A 26007-nucleotide genomic window follows, 5' to 3' on the forward strand; every position below is an offset into this window, starting at 1 on the left:
GCACTCGTAGGGTATCAAAGTATTTCTTGCCTGTAGTCAACAAGTCTATTCCTATTCACAGCCCATCGAATGCTAGAGACCCCCACCGACGGAGAACCACGACAAAAGCCAAGTCCGAGCCCCCAGTAGATTGGGAGATCATCGAGGAACTGATTCTTCGCCCCACTCCGCGAGAATGCCAAGTCCACCCAGAGGTCCTCAGCTGGGAAAATCTATGCGGCGACGTCGTAAGCTGGCCACGCATGGACCGCCAACGCCCGGGACCCAAGCCCTGGCAACGTCGTCAAAGCCACGTTCACCCACGCTCAGGGCACCAGCCAAGTCAAACCCGACCAGGTCGTCGAAGAGCACGCGCAGGGCCCTGGACACGCCACCGTAGGAGAAGCAGCCGACTTCACCGCTCCGGGTCCGAGCCCCGACGAGGGGGCAGAGGCCATCACTATTCCTGACGGGCTGCCAGGTGCCACCGCACGCGGATACCACCAGCAATTCGAGCCGACGGAGTTCGAAAAAGAGGTGCTCCGCTGGGAAGAGCCACCGCTTCCGGCACTCTTCGAGGCCCTTGATATGCCCAACCTTCTCGAACGGATAGACGGGTTAGACATCGCCCCGAAGATGCAGGACTACCGGCCGTCAGCGACTTTGACGCCATCTCGCGTCCCGAAGACATCGCCCCCGAAGATGCAGGACCACCGGCCGTCGGCGACGTTGACGCCATTCTGCGTCCCGAAGACATCGCCACCGAAGACACAGAGCTACCAGACGACAGCGATCTGGATGCCATCCTACATCCCGAAGGCGGCATACCAGAAACGTCGACCCCCACCCCAGCTGTTCGTTGTGTGACTGGAGAGGCGGATTGGAGAGTACGTACGCCCGACGGCCGGCTGCCAGACACCCTGAAGGCCCGGCTCCTGGCACAACTCGTCAACCCGCGGCGTAAAGATGTCCGATTCTTGGCAGAGGGGGACAACACCTTCTTCCAGGTCCACATCAGCAAGACGAGCAAAGTAACCATTCGCTCACGGGCCCCCCGAAGCAAGGAGAGGGTGTGAGGACCCATACTGGGAGCCTCACATAGTAACGAGAGTTAATTGATTAAAAAGACAAGCTGAAAATATAAGACATCGCAATGTAGCGAGATTTGTATCAGTAAAAATCATCTTCTATGTTAGTAAATAAGCTAGTTAATTTTTGCATAGCCGAAATCCCGCCAAACGGCCAGCTCACACAGAATAGCCGCAAAGAGAACAGCGAAGAGAGAGAGCCACGCTCAGCCGGCAACAGAGCAGATCTCTTTCGAGAAAGTCCCGTTGGCCCGAAAACGAGCGCCAGGCGTGGTGAGAGCGTCGAGCGACCGTGGCGAGAGCGAGAGTCGATTTTCGGAAGCGAGCAAAGACGGAACGCCGCGGAGTGACTAGAAAAGCAAGAAAAAGTGTTGAACGGCCGGGCGCCCAAGAATTGGAGATGAATGGACGAGCTGCAGGAGCACAGACGCCGGATCCGCGGGTGAGCTGGCCGATGGCCCAGGTAGTAGTAGAAGTAGCAGGGAGTGCGAGAGAAACCATGCCAATAAAACTTCGATCATATGACTAAGAATTCTACTGCTTCCATTTGATTTCCCCGGTCGGACCACCGGCTGCAGTCATCTCTCCCCCTTCCCCTTCCGTTTTCCTGGCTGTTTTCGGTCCCTACGCTCCCGCTCTGACTCTGGCAACAGGGTTTTACCCTGCTGGAGTGAGAAGTGGTACGCGTTTCGGCGGGTGCGCCCTGGCAACAGGGTTTTACCCTGCTGGAGTGAGAAGCGGTATGCGTTCTCTCCCTTTCCTCCTCCTCACCGGAACCGCGGCTCACCTCGACCTTGGCAAGCGTCCCTGGTGAGTTTCGCACCGCCCGGCTCATCGCCCGCTTTTCATACGCAGTTTCAAAAAAAAAGAAAAACACATAAAACATTGTAAACTTAAAATACATAAAACACTTCAAGGGTGACACACACAACACGTCACAAGTTCAACACAAAATTCAGCTACACTACGATTTGTTGTTTGATTGGAGTGTTATCGGTGTTGAATCATAAGGAAACTTTTAGTTATATTTATCCGCTCATTCACTGTCAATGTTGAGGCCCACGCGCTTCTCCTCCTCGAGCATGGCGTCCAGCTCGTCCGTGAGATTGGCCAGCATGTTGCCAATATCGTTCAGCACATTCACCGACACTTTCGGGGGCACACTCGTCACTGGGGCAGCTGTCTCGGGCGATGCCATTGCTTCGCCGCTCGCTGGCATTGACGCCGACGATCCCCCAATGCCTGCGTCCAGGGTGGGGGAGCGCAGATGCAGGGCGCTGCCTCCGCTGGCCGTGCTGCCCATGCTCTCGCTCCGCGCCAGAGTCGCGTCGTGGAGCGAACTCGAAGACTTCAGCGAGTGGAACGAGTGCCCTATGTTGGCGATCGTGTTGGTGGAGGAGGAGCTGGAACTGGAGCTGGAGGAGTACAGGTGGGGGGGATGGCTGCCGGGAATGGTAGTGGCCCCAGCACTGGCCTGTCCCAGTTCCTGCCGATTCAGCAGCCGCTGCTTGATCGTGCCCGTGTTCTCGTTGGCAAACGGTATCGCGTCAATCGAATCGATGCTGGAAGTGGACTTATTGTCGTGGTATTTCTCGCAGTGTATCTCCGCCGTGGTCTGCTGTATGGTGGCATAGTTCGCATAGATCGGCTGTTGGCTGCCCGCTGCCGCGGCTGCTGCGGCCGCCGCCTGCTGTTGCTGCCGGTAGAACATTTGATGCGCATGCTGCTGTTGCTGCTGCTGGGAGCCCACTGCCTGCTGCTGGGGTTGTTGGACTGAGCCGGTGGCACCTCCCTCTCCGCTCAGCGTGCGGGAGTTGCGTATGCTGCAGTGCCGTCGGGGCGGCTCTGGTGCAATCTTCTTCCCACTCAACGGGCTGCCGCTTAGATAGTTCTGCAGGAAACAAGATGGAACAATAAGCTTATGGGGATTCTAAAGGCCATTGCCTGTAATGCCCACTTACCGCTCCTCCCTCGCCACCGCTGGCTGCCCCGTACTCGGCGGCCGCCGCCGCATTCATGTAGTGATGATGCTTTAAAGGTGGCATCGTGTTCAGCACGGCTCTCTGCAGGATTCCACGCTGCTGGCGCGGCAATGTGCCACCACCCTCCTCGTAGAGCAGCTCCCGCGTGGCATCATTGGTGGGTGTAATGTCGCCGTCGTCGTAGGAGCGCCGCCAGGCCATGGCTGCCGCATTGCTCCCCAGTAGACGGGCTGGCGCCGCCTGCTGCTGCTGCAACAGCTGCTGGTGGTGGTGCTGGTGCTGCTGCTGGAGCGTGGCGGCAGCGGCCATGGCTGCGGCAGCTGCTGCCGTTGTGGGTGGCCCAAAAAGGCCGTAGTCCGTGGTCGTGTAATGGCTAAAGGTCAAATGGCTGCGAGTGCTGTTGTCGTGTATATCCTCCAGCGATTCCAGGCTCTTGCCACGTGGCTGACGTACCTGCACGGACAGAAAGGAAAGAGATGGAAGAGAGGTTAGTTCTTAGTTCCACGGTGCACTCGAGAGGTCAAGGCCAGGCGCTCGGCAAAATAGACCCCGGTCCCACCTTAATGAGCACCACATCGTTGCCCGAGCAACACTCGTGATTGCTGCCCGTGCAGTAGTAGGCGTCTCCGTTGCTGCTACTGCAACTGCTGCTGCTGCTGCTCCCCTGCCCCAGGCACAGGCTGCCCGTGGGGGCGGTGTTATTCAGCACGTTGCTTGTGGCATAGATTTTCGTGTCGTCCCAGGAGACGCGAGTGGTTGGAACATAAGATGGCGTACTTGGTATGGGCACATTGAATTGCCACGGCTCCCGCTGGTACTCCTGATCGTCGATACCAAGAGCAAAACCATACAAAAACAAACAAAAAAACACAAAAAAGAAAGGAAAATCCAATTAAATTATAAAATTATAAAACAATAATTCAATTTGCAATCAATAAACTTAAAAGAACGTGACAACTCTGCTTCTGCCTGCGGTACTTCACTGCCAGTGTGTACACACTTTGACTAGATTGTAGTGTTTACACGCTTTTATAACTTTGGGTAAAGATAATTTGAAATAAAGAACTTTCCAAGGCCCTGATTTGAATAAATAAGACGGAACGGAACCCTCCCGTATATCTATCCGTGGTTTACGGCTCTCACCTGCTGTTGATATGCACTGGCACCGCCTGGATTCCATTTGCCGCTAATGATGTCCTTGACCCGCTTGATGGCCAGCAGGATCTTCTTCTGGTGCCCCAGCTTGACGATGCCAATATCTTCGAGATCCTCCCAAGTCACTTGGGTCACATCCCGCACCGTCTTGTAGTTCTGCTCCAGCAGGGGCTGTATGTACTCCTCCAGCCGCAACAGCTGCAGCCATTCCTCAATAGAGCCCTGGAATGGAAGGGTCATAATCATTATGGTTTATGGTTAATGGTTTATGAATTTTCCGAATCAAACGCGCCTCTGTCGGAGAGCTAATCACATTTGATTCATGTCAGAAAAGGGAACACAGATCAGCCCGTCTACAAATTGTCCATGAACTAGTTCAGACCCCGCACTGATACGGAGGGGATTGGACGTTGGGTTGGATGGGATATGCGCTGATGTCTCCCATGATGTTCCTCACTGGCGGCCGCGTCGGCGTCGTCGTTCCAGCTCTAATCAGTTGTAATTGATAAGATATGACATAAATCGCGTCAAAGCACAGGCATAAAAAAATGAATAAAAGCCAAAACTCGTTGCTGTCGTCATTAAACGGTAGTCAAGCGAGTGGGGCTGCTAGCTCCAATGGACGAGACGGGGTACGGGGTGCGGGGTATGGGGCACGACTCGTAACCTAATACGCACACAGACAAGATATGCAGTCGAAAATCATCAACATTGAAGCGTGGAAAGCAATGATATTTTTTTTTTTGCTCCTCCATACGATATGTACACACACGAACGATGTGTTAATAAATTTTTCAAGCTCTCTGCTCTTTTGGTCTTTCGGCTAAATTGCTGTTGATTTCGATTTAATTAAATGTTTTTATACCCGATACTCAAAATGAGTATTGGGGTATATTAGATTTGTGGTAAAAGTGGATGTGTGTAACGTCCAGAAGGAATCGTTTCCGACCCCATAAAGTATATATATTCTTGATCAGCATCAATAGCCGAGTCGATTGGGCCCTGTCTGTCTGTCTGTCCGTCCCCTTCAGCGCCTAGTGCTCAAAGACTATAAGAGCTAGAGCAACGATGTTTTGGATCCAGACTTCTGTGATATGTCACTGCTACAAAAATATTTCAAAACTTCGCCCCGCCCACTTCCGGCACCACAAAGGACGAAAATCTGTGGCATCCACAATTTTAAAGATATGAGAAAACAAAAAACGTAGAATTGTAGAGAATGACCATATCTTTAAGACTGCGGAAGCTGAATTGGATCGTATTATTATTATAGCCAGCATCAAGAAAACAATTTCATTTTTTCTCGCCCTGTCTCTCTCTAACACACACGGAGCATAGGCGGCTTTGCTTAGAGTAAAACATTAGCGCCTAGATCTCAGAGACTATAAAAGCTAGAGCAACCAAATTTGGTATCCACACTCCTAATATATCGGACCGAGACGAGTTTGTTTCAAAATTTCGCCACACCCCCTTCCGCCCCCGCAAAGGACGAAAATCTGGGGATATTCAAAAATCTCAGAGACTATTAAGGCTAGAGTAACCAAATTTGGTATCCGCACTTCTGTTAGATCTTACTATAAAACGTGTATCTCAAAATTTCGCCCCACCCTCTTCCGCCCACACAAAGGACGAAAATCTGTTGCATTCACAATATTGCACATTTGAGAAAACTAAAAACGCAGAATCATAGATAATGACCATATCTATCAGATTGCTGAATCTGGATCAGATCAGATCATTTTTATAGCCAATAGGAACAAATCAATTTGCAGTGGCTACGCAGCGCCCGACGTCACGCTCAGACTGATTTTCTGTCTCTCTCGCACGCACTCTTTGTCGTGTCGTTCAATATTAGCGGCGTCTGCCGGAGGAGAGCCATACTGACTAAGTATCGGGTATAACTGTAGAGTTGCAGTGTCCGCAGCAACTCACAACGTTCCCCCTCGTTTGTTTCTGTGATGCTGCCTGCCGTCTGTCGTGTGACTCGAGTTCGGGGAAGTTTCCATCGAGAGCATTCTCCGAGTCGCAGTTCGGGTAAGGGAAATTTGCCTAGAAATCTAACTGTTGGCGAAGGGATATTTTCTCAGTGCCTCAGAAGAGGCGATGCGGGAACGATTAATCGATAAAGCTTTCCCATAGATAAAATTCCCTAAAGTTTGCCAAAAGGATATTTTATCAACTACAGTTCAGGAGGGGAAATGTAAGGGAACTTTAAAGCTTTCAAGTACCCTGTGGAATTTTACTGTACTCTCTGTAGCCATAGAGAAACCATAGAAAACCCTGTAAGACCAGAAATATGTACAATATGGTATGCATGTTTATTCATATGCTAATCGAAATCCCCTATCTCCATTCCAAATCCAATACCAATTCCAATTGAGTGAAGATCTTCCAAACAGCGACCAACAAATATTTTCATAAGACTTTAACAAAATATTTATCTAAATTAAAATTTTTGTTTTTGGGATTTTTCTGTTTTTTTCGGTTGGTTCGGTTCGGCGGGGCTTCTTCGAAATCCATTAGCAGGTAGCATATGGTATGACACTAAATACAGACACAGAGACCCGCAGCACCGTAGCGTCACCAGCGACCGACTGTCGGCCATCATTAGCGCAGGCAAAAAACAGGTTTTCCAGCAACAACAACAGTGTTTGTACCGGGTCGAAAAAAAGCAAAGATAAGGCGAGTACGTCAGGCCAAAAACTAAATACCATTTTGAGTGTCTAATAACGGACCCCAAAGACGAAACGAGAGAGCCCCTCTACGACCCTCAAGGTCGTTCGTTGATTGCCGTTTCTGTTTTTTCTGTTCTCTGAATAAAATGGAGATTGGGGCGACGTTTAATAACTTTGTTCCTTTCCGCTCTATCTCTCAGGTATTCCGTTGTATTTCCTTTTTCGACAAGAGATAAATGCGCGTATGTGTGTGTGAAAAGAAAGCAGAGAGGCTGGTAGAATGTCGGCTAATGAGCGGCGGGGCACTTCTCGAGGGCCGCGGGTCGTGAGTGGTGACTTTTTGCTATTTCCAGTGAGCCGTCGTTATAGGATGATGTAAGTACAGGCAACAGCCCACACACCACAGCCCAGCCCAACCACACCCCAAAGACAAAGAGAGTCGAGCTCCGAGCCTCGAGATCAGCAAATAACGAATATCGGAATGGGGCGATAAAGTATCTACAACAACGTCCACAGGAGGACGCAGACGCAGACGGAGACGGAGACGCAGACGACGCCACTTGGTAACTCGACCAGAAACTTGGCAAACTTGCGAAATAGTCACGGCGCGTTATATAAACAGCCGTGCCAGAGCCAGAGCGAGAGCCAGAGCAACAACAAAAAAACAAGCAAAATTCTACATGGATAGTAAAATATTATGGCATGGAGCATTTTGCAACTGAAATACAAAAACCGCCATAAAAAAGAAACACAAACAGCGAGGGAAGAAAACAAAAGCTGAGGTCATTTCGATTTGAAAATTTCATCATGTGGCGGCGGGGGTCAGAGATTGGAGGCGCTGCGGCTGCGATAATGAAAACCCATGCTGGAGGTTAGTAATTAGTCGGAGTCGAATGGAATGCGGCTCAAGTTTGAGCCCCCGATAAATGTTCGATAAACGCGATAAATGGTATTTGCAACAGTTTTTTCGGTTGCAGGTGGGCTGCTGCAACGCGCAGCAAGTGGGCTCGAGGCTCAACGAAATGCAGTTGGTGAAGTTGAAGAATATGGCCGATGGCCGATGGGTGTTAATCACGCTTGGAATGCGGCGATGTGTGAATGTGGAGCTCAGGTAGAGTTGCATGTGTAAAGTGGATTGCATCTGTGGGGGGACTGGCAAGCAATCGCCAGAGACCTAGCATTGACTTGGATCTGATCTGGATACTATATATGTGTGCATTTAGGGCTGGCAAATAGTCTTGAAAGTGCTGTTCGGGTCTAATATGTGGAATGCATACTGATAAGACTTCATGGCTTGCCTCAACTCAAGTCACGTCCCAACTTTTTAGTACAAACATTATAGAGACTGCAGTGGATGTTATTTTTGTGTGGAACGAGAGTATCCCCCTAACCACCGTATAAGCTACAAATAACCATCTAAATTCTATGCAAAATCGTTTTATCCGACACTCTGCTACACTTGAAAGTGTGTTAACCCCTGGCATTGGCATTTCTATATCTCAGAGCCAGATTCAACTTTGAATGGAAATGGGCTGCGCGGGCAATTATTGTAGTCGCTCGAATGGAACCTTGATCTGTCAGATCGATTGGCTAATGATCCGCTTCGATCCACAACCTGCTGCGGCCTCAAGTTCAACAAAATGTCACTCCGATCGGGGCGCCAGATTCCACACGACCGGATGGGGCACCAACTTATATACATACATAGTATATTTATCTATTCCGTTCGCCGTGTTTTTAATGAATTGTTGATGGGAATTAACGTGCGCATAATAAATGAAATTCTTTCATTAACAATAAAATTATAAAATAAACGCTGACGGTGCTTTTTCATCTCTCTTTTTCGCTCCCTCTCTTTATCGCCGCCGTCTGTTTTGTGGCTGGCCATGTGGGAAACAAGTTTCTTTTTTGCAAATGCTTTTTTAATGAAATATTCCAGATAAGGCCAGAACAGGGCATGACAGGGCAGGGCGTAGCTATCTGCAATTAGTGCCAATCCGGCAAATTACCATATGACTAAGAGAGCTGCTCGGCTCTGGGGGGAACTTCAGCAGGTGATTGGTAAGAGCCGAGATCAGAACCAAATCTGTTAAAAGTTCTCTCTGACAGTTCTCTCTCTCGTTTCTTCTTAGGGAATAGCTCTGCTCTCTCCGATTAGAGGGGATTTTCCCCTGCTACTCACCGGCACAAAGTGGGGCAGATTGTCGAGAACTTGCAGCTTGTCGATGCGCTGCTTGATGCGCTCGCGATGATGCGGATTCTTGATACCAATGGCGGTGAGATCCTCCGGGGTCATGCGGGCGATCGTGGGCAAGTCGTAGCCGGCGGCGATGAACAGCTGGGCGTACTCCTCGTGCTTCATCTCCAGCAGCCAGTCGATGATCAGCTCGTCGTTGCGCTGTCGGTCCACGCTGCCGATCGAGCAGGAGCTGACGGAGCTGCAACGGGGCGAGGAAAGCGGGGCCCGGACGGAGGCGCCCGACGAGGAGACTCCCGTCAAGTAGGAAGAGGCACGACCAGAGTCCAGGCTGGCGGTGCTGTGTCGCGAGCCCGAGCCGGCCGATCCCGAGGAGGAGCCGGGCGAGTCGCGTCCCGGCGACTGGGTCAGATCGATGCCCTGGTCCTCCTGCAGGGCCAGCTGCTGGTGGTAGTAGACCGCCGCCTTGTGGGTCAGCGGCTCGCGCAGCGTGGCACAGAACACGGGCGACGGGCATGGCAATATGCTGGGCAGCGGAGCGGAGGTCTTCGCGGCGGCCGGAGGAACCGGACCTCCGGTCACGGCCATTGGGGGCCCACCACCCGCCTCGTCCTTCATGCGCAGGGCCACGCTCGTCTCGCGCGGCAGGTTGAAGCCGCCCTCTTCCAGCGAGGGCGACGAGACAATGCTGCTGCCACTCATGCTGATCCCATCGTCCGTCTGCTGCTGCTGTTGATGGTGGTGGCGCAGTGGGCCGCTGAGCCGGTACAGCGGTATCGACGGCTGGTGGTGGCCTCCACTGGGCGATGCAGGCAACTGCTGGAGTGGGTGGTAGTGCTGGTGATGCTGCTGCAGCTGCTGCTGCAGAGGATCCCCCGGAATCGTTGGCGGTTGAACCTTCTTAGCTTGTGCCGTCGACGTATGCGGCTTGAGCGAACGATGCATGATGGGCCTTTACTGGCCCCCGGGGCCGTACTTTGTCCGACTCCTGTTGCAAAAAAGATGGAAAGTGCAGTTAGAACGAGGTGGAACGTTGTGAGTTGCTGCGGACACCGCAACTCTACAGTTATACCCGATACTAAGTCAGTATGGCTCTCCTGCGGCAGACGCAGCTAATATTGAACCACACGACAAAGAGTGCGTGCGAGAGAGACAGAAAATCAGTCTGAGCGTGACGTCGGGCGCTGCGTAGCCACTGAAAATTGATTTCTTGGCTACAAAAATGATCCGATCTGATCCAGATTCAGCAATCTAATAGATATGGTCATTATCTATGATTCTGCGTTTTTAGTTTTCTCGAATGTGCAATATTGTGGATGCAACAGATTTTCATCTTTTGTGGGGGCGGAAGGGGGTGGGGCGAAATTCTGAGATATACGTTTTATAGTGAGATCTAACAGAAGTGCGGATACCAAATTTGGTTACTCTAGCCTTAATAGTCTCTGAGATTTGTGGATGCCCCAGATTTTCGTCCTTTGGGGGGGCGGAAGGGGGTGTGGCGAAATTTGGACACGAAACGGTCAAGGTCCGATATCACAGGAGTGTGGATACCAAATTTGGTTGCTCTGGCTCTTATAGGTTCTGAGATCCTTGAACTCATATTTTGCAATTGACAAAACCGACCATGAAACCTGTGTGTTAGAGAGAGACAGAGCGAGAAAGAATGAAATTGTTTTCTTGATTCTGGCTATAATCATTATACGATCTGGTTCAGATCTGTAGAAGATATGGTCATCCTCACCGATTCTGCGTTTTTGGTTTTATCGTATCTTTAAAAATGTGGATGCCACAGATTTTCGTCCTTTGTGGGGGCGGAAGTGGGCGGGGCGAAGTTTTGAAATATTTTTGTAGCAGTGACATATCACAGAAACATCGTTGCTCTAGCTCTTATAGTCTTTGAGCACTAGGCGCTGAAGGGGACGGACGGACGGACGGACGGACAGACGGACAGACAGACAGGGCTCAATCGACTCGGCTATTGATGCTGATCAAGAATATATATACTTTATGGGGTCGGAAACGATTCCTTCTGGACGTTACACACATCCACTTTTACCACAAATCTAATATACCCCAATACTCATTTTGAGTATCGGGTATAAAAATGTGTCCGCCAGATGTGTATGCCAGAAACGGGGAAATCTGCATAATTGGTCATAGAAATTTTGATGTGCTTGCAGCAGCTCTAAAAATAGGGCTCACACTGTGTTTACGCGATGCAGCACAAGTCAATAAACTGCTCGCCGGAATGGCGATGGGGATGGGGATGGAGATGAGACTGGGGCAGTCTCCAGTTTCTAGTCCCCCGCCACATTTATAGACTCTGCGCCCCACGAAGCAAAGTAGCAGACGTCGCAGCATCGTATTACCAGTTTCATTCACAAAAAAATGTCAACAAACTAGGTATTCGACAGCAGAGTACCCTATCTGGGGCGGATGTTTACCAATTAATTCGGTGGAACTGTAAATAAGGTAGTTTGAGACGGTGTTCTAGCACTGCTTAGTAGTTTGAGACGGTGTTCTAGCACTGCTTAATGGACTCTCTTCTCTCGGGATGCTAGAGCACTGCACTGCTTGCTGTCTTGCGGTATAATCTCTTCTCCTCATGCAAGCAGCCTAATACGCCCTTGAGTCCACCAAAAACAAACACACACACACACACACATAACTGAGAGAATAAGCAGAACAGATGAAGAGGGAGAGAGAGACTGAGAGAGAAATGTACCTGGGGAGACAGAGAAAGAGAGAGGCTGATGGCATGGTAAGGGCTCGCGGCAGGCCGGCACGAGCTGTGTCAAAGTTCGTTGACTGCGCTCTGCGGTTTGGGGCAGGGCGGGGTATGGTGCAGACATGGCAGGTGCTTGTCTAGTCGGCAACGTCATAAAACACTTGAAAAAAGCACGGGCACGGGCCTCGTCCAGCAGCAAAATCTGGCAAAAAGTCACGAACAATCTCTCCTCCTCAGCATGTCATTAACAGCAGAAGCGAGACAGAAAGCCACAATAGTTCCAATACTTGGAAATAATAAACAACAAACAGCACACAAGCTTTCCTGTAGCAGCAGTTCCCTGCGAAACAATGCAACAACTACAAAGTAATCAGAAGTTCACTCGAAAACACATTCCGAGCCGAGCCGATAAGAGCAGCAGCCACCTGTTCGATCAAGTGCCGCCCGATGAACGAACCGGCGCGGCCCGGCCCTGCTTGGACCGGAAAGCAGTGCACAAGAGCAGGTGTCATAATCCGCTCTTTTTGTGTGGGCGGCGAAATGCAGGAAGAAAACGTAGCGGGTAAAACACATAGTGGCAGTAGTAAATCTCATTTACAAGCTTTACCGCTGCTCCGCCGGTGCCACCGCCTTTTAATGAATTTTTATGTATGCGACGTGCCGAAAAAAAACTGCAGTTAGAGTAGAGCCGAATCCGAAGCGAGGATACGCGAAGGGAGCAAGTGAGAGTGCGCACAGCAGAGAGAGAGGCAGTGGCAATGCAGAGCAGAGTACCGCTTGCATTGGACTGCTTGTTGTTGCTGTTGTTGGCGTAGTAGGGTAGTATATCAACGAATGTGGGTTGCATGCGGTTTCAGTTGTTACCACCCACACTCCACTCGTTCCACACTCCCCGGCCAGATGTTGTTGAACCGCCGTTTCATGCGGCCGGCTTTGCTGCATTTTTCTTTCAAATGTTGTCTTTTGCCCCCTCCGGTTACCACATTTTTATGAGTTTCCATTGTTGTGCTGTTGGATTGTAAGTTTAATTGCGAACATGCCCCACTGTACACGCTGCCATTCTTGTGGGGGGCTGAGTAATCCTCTAATGAGCATAACACTTGCTCACGAATACCACAGTGAAGGGTCGCTATTGAAATCGATTCCATTTGGACAGATTCCCTTTAGCGAATGCCCCTCGTATTTCTGTGTACAGCATAAAAACTGATTGGAAGTGCAATTGGAGGCTTGGGACCCTTTTGGGTGTTGGGATATATGTACCACACATAAATGCTCGTACGGAAAGGGAAATAGTAAGTGAACGGGGGGAGGAGAGAGCTGGTAGAGGATTGGGCAGCGGCTGAAAGATTTATTGATTGTCGTTGTCGTCACACACATACATGCATACATACACATCACATGTATTGATAAATGTACAATGAAGCGGAGTTGCGGTTTTGAAGTTGGGAGCAAAAAACGCTGAGGAACTAAAAATAATTATGCCTGACAATACTCTCCACTGAAAGAAAGAGACAGAGAGAGAGAGAGAGATAGCGAACGGGGGTGGTGGTGAAAGCCACAGATAAATTGATAGAGACGAGTGACAGCATTCTGTATACACTCACATTAAAGCAGTGTCGGTCGTATGTAAGCAGTGATTGGAAAAGCGCTATTTGTTTTTATTCTGAACGAGATAATGCAGAGTACAGCTTTCTTTCTCTATAAAACTATAATTTGAGTATTCCAGCTACTCTGTACTCTCTCAACAGTTTATCTTACCAACTAAATAGCAAAACAGGGAGGTATATATGTATGTGTGTATCTACGCATCAAGACAACATTCATACACTCATCAATACATCACCCAAACACACTAAAAGTAACTGCTACGAAAGCGTATTTAATCTTCGTTTATTTTCCCATTTAGATGCTCAGTTTCCCCTCTTTTTTCCCACTATTGTATCGAGGAGAACCGTTAAGGTTTACTGGCATGAGTAATCGGCCAAATGGAGCGCAATAAAATGGCAAACGGTAACACGGCCACCACCAGAGAGGGGGTGCACCACCACACCATACCATCATCGACTTGGTTTCGTTGGACAGTCAACGACCACCCTCTATCGTGCCACAGGATGGGACACAGGCTGGAATTAAATGAGGCGCATCTCAATCTCATGTTTATTAACGGTGCTCAACAGTAGATACTGTGGCAGATACAGGCATGTGTGTGTGTGGGTGGTTGCTGGTGTCATTCAGCCAGTTAGATAAGGAAGGGCTCTTTCATCGTACACAGCCCCACACATCCCCCACCCTTTGGGCCAACACTTCATTATCGACAACAAAAGCTGGTTTGAGCTCTGTGCCTCTTCTTCTTTATCATTTGCTGCGGGTGCTTTGCATATGACATGTTCTCTTTCTCTCTGTCTATCCCTATCTCTGTTTCCCTCATTCCTCCCCTTCATTTTCCTTATTTTGTCCCAAAATGCAATGGACAAAGTCTTTTTTTCGTGTCTACCACGACCCAGTCTGTGGGAATGATCTGTGTCGATGATGCTGCTTACTTGCCCCTTTCTGTTCCCTTCCCCTGTCCTGTCCCTGTGCCCATTAGTGCCAAAGCCTGTCGATAGCTCTCGAGAGATGTTGATCTTGCAACTGCAACAACAGCAACAATACATGGTGTATTGGAGTATTAAGGGAGTGAAAGCTGCTCCACGCCATTTGTTAACGAAATAAAAGAAATTGAGTACAAAAATGGAATCCAAATATATCCAACCAGTAGGGGTTTATCTCTATCTCTTAATAGAAACTGTCACCTGTCTCCAGTAATCATATCATATTATACATTCCACACATATCCAATATACCCTTGATAACCGTGCTATGGCTGTTTGGGCATGAAAGAAACAGCAACACACAAGAAAGAAAGAGAGAAATTCTTTCTCTCTCTCTCTCTCTCTCTCTCTCTCTCTCTCTCTCTCTCTCTCTCTCTCTCTCTCTCTCTCTCTCTCTCTCTCTCTCTCTCTCTCTCTCTTCATTATAGCAAGTGGGTTACGGGATCTGGTCTGTACATATGCGTGTGTGTGAGACTGGACTGCGCTTTCTATTGATTTCTATGAGTTTTATGGCGCAATCTGAGCCACACGAAAAGACTGCAAGTGCGACGACCGCTCAGAAGACATCGAAAACGCGCTCTGCATTTTACATCTAATTGCGCTTTCTTCAACAACTAACATAAAAAATATGCAAATTTTAATGAAAACTTTACAAAACAGTCAAGTTCTACTCCTTCCTCCGCTTCCATTGTTAAGCAGAGTTGTCACGCGCCAGACGACGGTGGCCCGCTCGAGCATGACGCTGAAGAGCTCTACCCCACCCACCCTACAGACACGTGTTGGTTTATTAATTACATAAGCCGCACACCAGCTGCAGCTGCAGTTTTTGAGTTTTATTTATTCCTTCTTTTCGGAAACCCAATTTCCTGCAGATGCTGGAAGATGCCGCACAATCAAACGGTGAGAACAGCTGGCAACCTCTAAAACTGGAAATGACAGATGGCGACGTCGACGCGGACGCGGACGCTGGCAGCGAAAGACGCGGTGTCGGTCCTGCTTCAAAAAGTAAACACCGCCAGAGTTGCCGACGCACAGTCCTGGAAATGGGACCTTAAAATGCTAGTACTTACTTTTAACAAAACGATCGTAGAGTAGACTGTTTTCCAGCTTTTAATTATCTTTCTCTTTTGTCATAAATTAGAGGCGCAACGAAAATTTAAACAATTGTTGTCGCTGTTGCTTGTCGCCTAATGAATTTCACGTTTTTATGGCAGTTTCTACAAACACAAACCGGGTGAGATAGGAATAGGGGGGCTCACACACACAAACACGTACACATACACAGATACGGTCCGCCGTCTTTTATTTTATGTCAGCGACGCGCGCGGTACAAAGTAAAACATAAAAACCAGATTAATTTCGAGCTGACGAAAATGTTTCTTTTCGGTTTTAAGCTGTGCTGCTTACGTGTGTAGCTTTTGTAGTTGTTCACTCCGCCATTTTCTTTCTCGGCACTTGCGCTTCACTTTTCTTGGCTTTGCAAGAGGTTTACCATCACTTAACACTTAAACGTAGTAATGCTGTAGTCTTAATAACTTTCAGACAATTTTGGTGATACGCGTTTTTTCTAACTTCAAATTTCAATCGCATTTCAAAGACGGCGCAGCAACGGAGCGACGTCGACCACTCCGGGCAAAAACAAAAACAATATGACCAGTGTGACCGCGGATTTATCTGTAAAATATACGGTATACCGACCCTCAGAAATATACCAAAATATACCGTCTAATTTGAAAAATATACCGTAAATATACTGACGAATTCAAGTTATATTATACATATTCCTCGATTTTTATATTCCGTGGAAAATTACTAGCTATACAGAACATTTAGCCATGCCCACATAATTTGATCCCATTGACGAAAGCATTTTCTACAAGACTAACTACTGTTAATTACTTGTATGTATTGTATTTTGAATAAAACAGGGCTTACAGCCGAAAGCAAAAATCGCGTCGTTCCGTTTTAAGCGGTTCGTAGTTTGGCGGTATATGAAAAACTAAGCTTGTATGGATATATTATATGTGGTGTATATCAAATACATATACATAGAAGTAGCACAATATGTTCCAGTCCCACCTGAACGATAGGTGGCCAGGGCTGAGGGCGACGCGCCATCTAGCGGAAGTCCAGGGAGGCTCGATGGTGTATGGTGACATCGGGGGGAGCTGGAGCCGTTACTGGGGATATAAGGAAGAGAATAGGATTAGATATATGTATTAGTAAGGGAAAAAGGGATAAATAGGAGTGAAAATATTAGAAAACGTGGATTGGATTATAGAAATCGTGGAGCGTGGACGGAGTAACGTCGAAATTGGAAATTTTGTGCTTAAAACAGAAAGTTTGAAGTGAGTACAGAAAAGGCGGGCGATAAAATAGGTTGTAATGCAGAAAATTTTACAAACAGCCGGCAAGGAATATAGCCACCAGAACCGGGCCAGAAGGTTTCCTGGAGAGGGACACTGGAGTTCGAGAAAGTCGACTGCAGAGAAGAAGACTGCCCAACGGAACCTGAGTGAGTTCGTTCCAGTTGCGCGTGTGGGAGCCAAGTAGCGCGGGACGTGTGAAGGGGGAGGGTGAAAGAGAACGATTTACCTGCCAGGGCGATTCTAGCCACACCGCACGATCGTTGCATCGCCTTCCAGTGCGTGCCACACGTTTGGTCTCATTCACCAGGTAACAACCCCGAAACCCTATTCACACACCAACACCTTTCACGAACCTAAATCTGCGATCAGCTGTTCAGTGCCAGAAGATTAACCCTTAGTGGGTGACGCGGGGGTCCCATCAGTCCACCGTATTTGGTCGAGCGATTTGTGAAAAAAATATTGTTTATTGTTTATGTCCCGGAAGATGCTGGAAGATGCCGCACAATCAAACGGTGAGAACAGCTGGCAACCCCTAAAACTGGAAATGACAGATGGCGACGTCGACGCGGACGCGGACGCTGGCAGCGAAGGACGCGGTGTCGGTCCTGCTTCAAAAAGTAAACACCGCCAGAGTTGCCGACGCACAGTCCTGGAAATGGGACCTTAAAATGCTAGTACTTACTTTTAACAAAACGATCGTAGAGTAGACTGTTTTCCAGCTTTTAATTATCTCTCTCTTTTGTCATAAATTAGAGGCGCAACGAAAATTTAAACAATTGTTGTCGCTGTTGCTTGTCGCCTAATGAATTTCACGTTTTTATGGCAGTTTCTACAAACACAAACCGGGTGAGATAGGAATAGGGGGGCTCACACACACAAACACGTACACATACACAGATACGGTCCGCCGTCTTTTATTTTATGTCAGCGACGCGCGCGGTACAAAGTAAAACATAAAAACCAGATTAATTTCGAGCTGACGAAAATGTTTCTTTTCGGTTTTAAGCTGTGCTGCTTACGTGTGTAGCTTTTGTAGTTGTTCACTCCGCCATTTTCTTTCTCGGCACTTGCGCTTCACTTTTCTTGGCTTTGCAAGAGGTTTACCATCACTTAACACTTAAACGTAGTAATGCTGTAGTCTTAATAACTTTCAGACAATTTTGGTGATACGCGTTTTTTCTAACTTCAAATTTCAATCGCATTTCAAAGACGGCGCAGCAACGGAGCGACGTCGACCACTCCGCGCAAAAACAAAAACAATATGACCAGTGTGACCGCGGATTTATCTGTAAAATATACGGTATACCGACCCTCAGAAATATACCAAAATATACCGTCTAATTTGAAAAATATACCGTAAATATACTGACGAATTCAAGTTATATTATACATATTCCTCGATTTTTATATTCCGTGGAAAATTACTAGCTATACAGAACATTTAGCCATGCCCACATAATTTGATCCCATTGACGAAAGCATTTTCTACAAGACTAACTACTTTTAATTACTTGTATGTATTGTATTTTGAATAAAACAGGGCTTACAGCCGAAAGCAAAAATCGCGTCGTTCCGTTTTAAGCGGTTCGTAGTTTGGCGGTATATGAAAAACTAAGCTTGTATGGATATATTATATGTGGTGTATATCAAATACATATACATAGAAGTAGCACAATATGTTCCAGTCCCACCTGAACGATAGGTGGCCAGGGCTGAGGGCGACGCGCCATCTAGCGGAAGTCCAGGGAGGCTCGATGGTGTATGGTGACATCGGGGGGAGCTGGAGCCGTTACTGGGGATATAAGGAAGAGAATAGGATTAGATATATGTATTAGTAAGGGAAAAAGGGATAAATAGGAGTGAAAATATTAGAAAACGTGGATTGGATTATAGAAATCGTGGAGCGTGGACGGAGTAACGTCGAAATTGGAAATTTTGTGCTTAAAACAGAAAGTTTGAAGTGAGTACAGAAAAGGCGGGCGATAAAATAGGTTGTAATGCAGAAAATTTTACAAACAGCCGGCAAGGAATTTAGCCACCAGAACCGGGCCAGAAGGTTTCCTGGAGAAGGACACTGGAGTTCGAGAAAGTCGACTGCAGAGAAGAAGACTGCCCAACGGAACCTGAGTGAGTTCGTTCCAGTTGCGCGTGTGGGAGCCAAGTAGCGCGGGACGTGTGAAGGGGGAGGGTGAAAGAGAACGATTTAGCTGCCAGGGCGATTCTAGCCACACCGCACGATCGTTGCATCGCCTTCCAGTGCGTGCCACACGTTTGGTCTCATTCACCAGGTAACAACCCCGAAACCCTATTCACACACCAACACCTTTCACGAACCTAAATCTGCGATCAGCTGTTCAGTGCCAGAAGATTAACCCTTAGTGGGTGACGCGGGGGTCCCATCAGTCCACCGTATTTGGTCGAGCGATTTGTGAAAAAAATATTGTTTATTGTTTATGTCCCGGAAGATGCTGGAAGATGCCGCACTATCAAACGGTGAGAACAGCTGGCAACCCCTAAAACTGGAAATGACAGATGGCGACGTCGACGCGGACGCGGACGCTGGCAGCGAAGGACGCGGTGTCGGTCCTGCTTCAAAAAGTAAACACCGCCAGAGTTGCCGACGCACAGTCCTGGAAATGGGACCTTAAAATGCTAGTACTTACTTTTAACAAAACGATCGTAGAGTAGACTGTTTTCCAGCTTTTAATTATCTCTCTCTTTTGTCATAAATTAGAGGCGCAACGAAAATTTAAACAATTGTTGTCGCTGTTGCTTGTCGCCTAATGAATTTCACGTTTTTATGGCAGTTTCTACAAACACAAACCGGGTGAGATAGGAATAGGGGGGCTCACACACACAAACACGTACACATACACAGATACGGTCCGCCGTCTTTTATTTTATGTCAGCGACGCGCGCGGTACAAAGTAAAACATAAAAACCAGATTAATTTCGAGCTGACGAAAATGTTTCTTTTCGGTTTTAAGCTGTGCTGCTTACGTGTGTAGCTTTTGTAGTTGTTCACTCCGCCATTTTCTTTCTCGGCACTTGCGCTTCACTTTTCTTGGCTTTGCAAGAGGTTTACCATCACTTAACACTTAAACGTAGTAATGCTGTAGTCTTAATAACTTTCAGACAATTTTGGTGATACGCGTTTTTTCTAACTTCAAATTTCAATCGCATTTCAAAGACGGCGCAGCAACGGAGCGACGTCGACCACTCCGCGCAAAAACAAAAACAATATGACCAGTGTGACCGCGGATTTATCTTTAAAATATACGGTATACCGACCCTCAGAAATATACCAAAATATACCGTCTAATTTGAAAAATATACCGTAAATATACTGACGAATTCAAATTATATTATACATATTCCTCGATTTTTATATTCCGTGGAAAATTACTAGCTATACAGAACATTTAGCCATGCCCACATAATTTGATCCCATTGACGAAAGCATTTTCTACAAGACTAACTACTTTTAATTACTTGTATGTATTGTATTTTGAATAAAACAGGGCTTACAGCCGAAAGCAAAAATCGCGTCGTTCCGTTTTAAGCGGTTCGTAGTTTGGCGGTATATGAAAAACTAAGCTTGTATGGATATATTATATGTGGTGTATATCAAATACATATACATAGAAGTAGCACAATATGTTCCAGTCCCACCTGAACGATAGGTGGCCAGGGCTGAGGGCGACGCGCCATCTAGCGGAAGTCCAGGGAGGCTCGATGGTGTATGGTGACATCGGGGGGAGCTGGAGCCGTTACTGGGGATATAAGGAAGAGAATAGGATTAGATATATGTATTAGTAAGGGAAAAAGGGATAAATAGGAGTGAAAATATTAGAAAACGTGGATTGGATTATAGAAATCGTGGAGCGTGGACGGAGTAACGTCGAAATTGGAAATTTTGTGCTTAAAACAGAAAGTTTGAAGTGAGTACAGAAAAGGCGGGCGATAAAATAGGTTGTAATGCAGAAAATTTTACAAACAGCCGGCAAGGAATATAGCCACCAGAACCGGGCCAGAAGGTTTCCTGGAGAGGGACACTGGAGTTCGAGAAAGTCGACTGCAGAGAAGAAGACTGCCCAACGGAACCTGAGTGAGTTCGTTCCAGTTGCGCGTGTGGGAGCCAAGTAGCGCGGGACGTGTGAAGGGGGAGGGTGAAAGAGAACGATTTAGCTGCCAGGGCGATTCTAGCCACACCGCACGATCGTTGCATCGCCTTCCAGTGCGTGCCACACGTTTGGTCTCATTCACCAGGTAACAACCCCGAAACCCTATTCACACACCAACACCTTTCACGAACCTAAATCTGCGATCAGCTGTTCAGTGCCAGAAGATTAACCCTTAGTGGGTGACGCGGGGGTCCCATCAGTCCACCGTATTTGGTCGAGCGATTTGTGAAAAAAATATTGTTTATTGTTTATGTCCCGGAAGATGCTGGAAGATGCCGCACTATCAAACGGTGAGAACAGCTGGCAACCCCTAAAACTGGAAATGACAGATGGCGACGTCGACGCGGACGCGGACGCTGGCAGCGAAGGACGCGGTGTCGGTCCTGCTTCAAAAAGTAAACACCGCCAGAGTTGCCGACGCACAGTCCTGGAAATGGGACCTTAAAATGCTAGTACTTACTTTTAACAAAACGATCGTAGAGTAGACTGTTTTCCAGCTTTTAATTATCTCTCTCTTTTGTCATAAATTAGAGGCGCAACGAAAATTTAAACAATTGTTGTCGCTGTTGCTTGTCGCCTAATGAATTTCACGTTTTTATGGCAGTTTCTACAAACACAAACCGGGTGAGATAGGAATAGGGGGGCTCACACACACAAACACGTACACATACACAGATACGGTCCGCCGTCTTTTATTTTATGTCAGCGACGCGCGCGGTACAAAGTAAAACATAAAAACCAGATTAATTTCGAGCTGAAGAAAATGTTTCTTTTCGGTTTTAAGCTGTGCTGCTTACGTGTGTAGCTTTTGTAGTTGTTCACTCCGCCATTTTCTTTCTCGGCACTTGCGCTTCACTTTTCTTGGCTTTGCAAGAGGTTTACCATCACTTAACACTTAAACGTAGTAATGCTGTAGTCTTAATAACTTTCAGACAATTTTGGTGATACGCGTTTTTTCTAACTTCAAATTTCAATCGCATTTCAAAGACGGCGCAGCAACGGAGCGACGTCGACCACTCCGCGCAAAAACAAAAACAATATGACCAGTGTGACCGCGGATTTATCTTTAAAATATACGGTATACCGACCCTCAGAAATATACCAAAATATACTGTCTAATTTGAAAAATATACCGTAAATATACTGACGAATTCAAGTTATATTATACATATTCCTCGATTTTTATATTCCGTGGAAAATTACTAGCTATACAGAACATTTAGCCATGCCCACATAATTTGATCCCATTGACGAAAGCATTTTCTACAAGACTAACTACTTTTAATTACTTGTATGTATTGTATTTTGAATAAAACAGGGCTTACAGCCGAAAGCAAAAATCGCGTCGTTCCGTTTTAAGCGGTTCGTAGTTTGGCGGTATATGAAAAACTAAGCTTGTATGGATATATTATATGTGGTGTATATCAAATACATATACATAGAAGTAGCACAATATGTTCCAGTCCCACCTGAACGATAGGTGGCCAGGGCTGAGGGCGACGCGCCATCTAGCGGAAGTCCAGGGAGGCTCGATGGTGTATGGTGACATCGGGGGGAGCTGGAGCCGTTACTGGGGATATAAGGAAGAGAATAGGATTAGATATATGTATTAGTAAGGGAAAAAGGGATAAATAGGAGTGAAAATATTAGAAAACGTGGATTGGATTATAGAAATCGTGGAGCGTGGACGGAGTAACGTCGAAATTGGAAATTTTGTGCTTAAAACAGAAAGTTTGAAGTGAGTACAGAAAAGGCGGGCGATAAAATAGGTTGTAATGCAGAAAATTTTACAAACAGCCGGCAAGGAATATAGCCACCAGAACCGGGCCAGAAGGTTTCCTGGAGAGGGACACTGGAGTTCGAGAAAGTCGACTGCAGAGAAGAAGACTGCCCAACGGAACCTGAGTGAGTTCGTTCCAGTTGCGCGTGTGGGAGCCAAGTAGCGCGGGACGTGTGAAGGGGGAGGGTGAAAGAGAACGATTTAGCTGCCAGGGCGATTCTAGCCACACCGCACGATCGTTGCATCGCCTTCCAGTGCGTGCCATACGTTTGGTCTCATTCACCAGGTAACAACCCCGAAACCCTATTCACACACCAACCCCTTTCACGAACCTAAATCTGCGATCAGCTGTTCAGTGCCAGAAGATTAACCCTTAGTGGGTGACGCGGGGGTCCCATCAGTCCACCGTATTTGGTCGAGCGATTTGTGAAAAAAATATTGTTTATTGTTTATGTCCCGGAAGATGCTGGAAGATGCCGCACAATCAAACGGTGAGAACAGCTGGCAACCCCTAAAACTGGAAATGACAGATGGCGACGTCGACGCGGACGCGGACGCTGGCAGCGAAGGACGCGGTGTCGGTCCTGCTTCAAAAAGTAAACACCGCCAGAGTTGCCGACGCACAGTCCTGGAAATGGGACCTTAAAATGCTAGTACTTACTTTTAACAAAACGATCGTAGAGTAGACTGTTTTCCAGCTTTTAATTATCTCTCTCTTTTGTCATAAATTAGAGGCGCAACGAAAATTTAAACAATTGTTGTCGCTGTTGCTTGTCGCCTAATGAATTTCACGTTTTTATGGCAGTTTCTACAAACACAAACCGGGTGAGATAGGAATAGGGGGGCTCACACACACAAACACGTACACATACACAGATACGGTCCGCCGTCTTTTATTTTATGTCAGCGACGCGCGCGGTACAAAGTAAAACATAAAAACCAGATTAATTTCGAGCTGACGAAAATGTTTCTTTTCGGTTTTAAGCTGTGCTGCTTACGTGTGTAGCTTTTGTAGTTGTTCACTCCGCCATTTTCTTTCTCGGCACTTGCGCTTCACTTTTCTTGGCTTTGCAAGAGGTTTACCATCACTTAACACTTAAACGTAGTAATGCTGTAGTCTTAATAACTTTCAGACAATTTTGGTGATACGCGTTTTTTCTAACTTCAAATTTCAATCGCATTTCAAAGACGGCGCAGCAACGGAGCGACGTCGACCACTCCGCGCAAAAACAAAAACAATATGACCAGTGTGACCGCGGATTTATCTTTAAAATATACGGTATACCGACCCTCAGAAATATACCAAAATATACCGTCTAATTTGAAAAATATACCGTAAATATACTGACGAATTCAAGTTATATTATACATATTCCTCGATTTTTATATTCCGTGGAAAATTACTAGCTATACAGAACATTTAGCCATGCCTACATAATTTGATCCCATTGACGAAAGCATTTTCTACAAGACTAACTACTTTTAATTACTTGTATGTATTGTATTTTGAATAAAACAGGGCTTACAGCCGAAAGCAAAAATCGCGTCGTTCCGTTTTAAGCGGTTCGTAGTTTGGCGGTATATGAAAAACTAAGCTTGTATGGATATATTATATGTGGTGTATATCAAATACATATACATAGAAGTAGCACAATATGTTCCAGTCCCACCTGAACGATAGGTGGCCAGGGCTGAGGGCGACGCGCCATCTAGCGGAAGTCCAGGGAGGCTCGATGGTGTATGGTGACATCGGGGGGAGCTGGAGCCGTTACTGGGGATATAAGGAAGAGAATAGGATTAGATATATGTATTAGTAAGGGAAAAAGGGATAAATAGGAGTGAAAATATTAGAAAACGTGGATTGGATTATAGAAATCGTGGAGCGTGGACGGAGTAACGTCGAAATTGGAAATTTTGTGCTTAAAACAGAAAGTTTGAAGTGAGTACAGAAAAGGCGGGCGATAAAATAGGTTGTAATGCAGAAAATTTTACAAACAGCCGGCAAGGAATATAGCCACCAGAACCGGGCCAGAAGGTTTCCTGGAGAGGGACACTGGAGTTCGAGAAAGTCGACTGCAGAGAAGAAGACTGCCCAACGGAACCTGAGTGAGTTCGTTCCAGTTGCGCGTGTGGGAGCCAAGTAGCGCGGGACGTGTGAAGGGGGAGGGTGAAAGAGAACGATTTAGCTGCCAGGGCGATTCTAGCCACACCGCACGATCGTTGCATCGCCTTCCAGTGCGTGCCACACGTTTGGTCTCATTCACCAGGTAACAACCCCGAAACCCTATTCACACACCAACACCTTTCACGAACCTAAATCTGCGATCAGCTGTTCAGTGCCAGAAGATTAACCCTTAGTGGGTGACGCGGGGGTCCCATCAGTCCACCGTATTTGGTCGAGCGATTTGTGAAAAAAATATTGTTTATTGTTTATGTCCCGGAAGATGCTGGAAGATGCCGCACAATCAAACGGTGAGAACAGCTGGCAACCCCTAAAACTGGAAATGACAGATGGCGACGTCGACGCGGACGCGGACGCTGGCAGCGAAGGACGCGGTGTCGGTCCTGCTTCAAAAAGTAAACACCGCCAGAGTTGCCGACGCACAGTCCTGGAAATGGGACCTTAAAATGCTAGTACTTACTTTTAACAAAACGATCGTAGAGTAGACTGTTTTCCAGCTTTTAATTATCTCTCTCTTTTGTCATAAATTAGAGGCGCAACGAAAATTTAAACAATTGTTGTCGCTGTTGCTTGTCGCCTAATGAATTTCACGTTTTTATGGCAGTTTCTACAAACACAAACCGGGTGAGATAGGAATAGGGGGGCTCACACACACAAACACGTACACATACACAGATACGGTCCGCCGTCTTTTATTTTATGTCAGCGACGCGCGCGGTACAAAGTAAAACATAAAAACCAGATTAATTTCGAGCTGACGAAAATGTTTCTTTTCGGTTTTAAGCTGTGCTGCTTACGTGTGTAGCTTTTGTAGTTGTTCACTCCGCCATTTTCTTTCTCGGCACTTGCGCTTCACTTTTCTTGGCTTTGCAAGAGGTTTACCATCACTTAACACTTAAACGTAGTAATGCTGTAGTCTTAATAACTTTCAGACAATTTTGGTGATACGCGTTTTTTCTAACTTCAAATTTCAATCGCATTTCAAAGACGGCGCAGCAACGGAGCGACGTCGACCACTCCGCGCAAAAACAAAAACAATATGACCAGTGTGACCGCGGATTTATCTTTAAAATATACGGTATACCGACCCTCAGAAA

General features: G+C 47.1%; 1 protein-coding gene and 5 long non-coding RNA genes across 11 annotated transcripts; all 6 read right to left on the bottom strand.

Annotated features, from left to right (window-relative positions):
* Positions 1–1955: 1955 nt before the first annotated feature.
* Positions 1956–16044, bottom strand: LOC108159982 (caskin-2). Of its 5 annotated transcripts, none has more exons than XM_033397553.1 (7): positions 15888–16044; positions 15466–15612; positions 9062–10064; positions 4193–4426; positions 3609–3869; positions 3029–3502; positions 1956–2958 (listed from the first exon to the last, which is right to left on the bottom strand). In XM_033397553.1, exons 3-7 carry the CDS (start codon positions 10019–10021, stop codon positions 2104–2106), a joined length of 2784 nt encoding a protein of 927 aa, XP_033253444.1. In that variant the 5' UTR covers positions 10022–10064; positions 15466–15612; positions 15888–16044; the 3' UTR covers positions 1956–2103. The 5 variants fall into 5 exon arrangements, 4 of the variants coding, with proteins under 4 accessions (XP_033253444.1, XP_017149168.2, XP_033253443.1 ...); XM_017293679.2 differs by having other exon boundaries at positions 15803–16044; XM_033397552.1 differs by having other exon boundaries at positions 15671–16044.
* Positions 16045–16533: 489 nt separating this feature from the next.
* On the bottom strand, positions 16534–18042 carry LOC117192794. The gene is made up of 3 exons (XR_004474446.1): positions 17652–18042; positions 17447–17593; positions 16534–16575 (listed from the first exon to the last, which is right to left on the bottom strand). It is a non-coding gene; the product is annotated as an uncharacterized LOC117192794 (long non-coding RNA).
* A 472-nt stretch (positions 18043–18514) lies between these two features.
* Positions 18515–20035, bottom strand: LOC117193793. The gene is made up of 3 exons (XR_004474698.1): positions 19633–20035; positions 19428–19574; positions 18515–18556 (listed from the first exon to the last, which is right to left on the bottom strand). It is a non-coding gene; the product is annotated as an uncharacterized LOC117193793 (long non-coding RNA).
* A 460-nt stretch (positions 20036–20495) lies between these two features.
* LOC117193795 lies at positions 20496–22021 on the bottom strand. Of its 2 annotated transcripts, none has more exons than XR_004474700.1 (3): positions 21614–22021; positions 21409–21555; positions 20496–20537 (listed from the first exon to the last, which is right to left on the bottom strand). It is a non-coding gene; the product is annotated as an uncharacterized LOC117193795 (long non-coding RNA). The 2 variants fall into 2 exon arrangements; XR_004474699.1 differs by having other exon boundaries at positions 21409–21637; positions 21746–22019.
* A 455-nt stretch (positions 22022–22476) lies between these two features.
* On the bottom strand, positions 22477–23997 carry LOC117193790. The gene is made up of 3 exons (XR_004474696.1): positions 23595–23997; positions 23390–23536; positions 22477–22518 (listed from the first exon to the last, which is right to left on the bottom strand). It is a non-coding gene; the product is annotated as an uncharacterized LOC117193790 (long non-coding RNA).
* Positions 23998–24457: 460 nt separating this feature from the next.
* LOC117193791 lies at positions 24458–25978 on the bottom strand. Its single transcript, XR_004474697.1, has 3 exons — positions 25576–25978; positions 25371–25517; positions 24458–24499 (listed from the first exon to the last, which is right to left on the bottom strand). It is a non-coding gene; the product is annotated as an uncharacterized LOC117193791 (long non-coding RNA).
* Between the last annotated feature and the right edge of the window lie 29 nt (positions 25979–26007).

This window comes from Drosophila miranda (assembly GCF_003369915.1).
Source record: "Drosophila miranda strain MSH22 chromosome Y unlocalized genomic scaffold, D.miranda_PacBio2.1 Contig_Y2_pilon, whole genome shotgun sequence".
Taxonomy (NCBI): Eukaryota; Metazoa; Arthropoda; class Insecta; order Diptera; family Drosophilidae; genus Drosophila; species Drosophila miranda.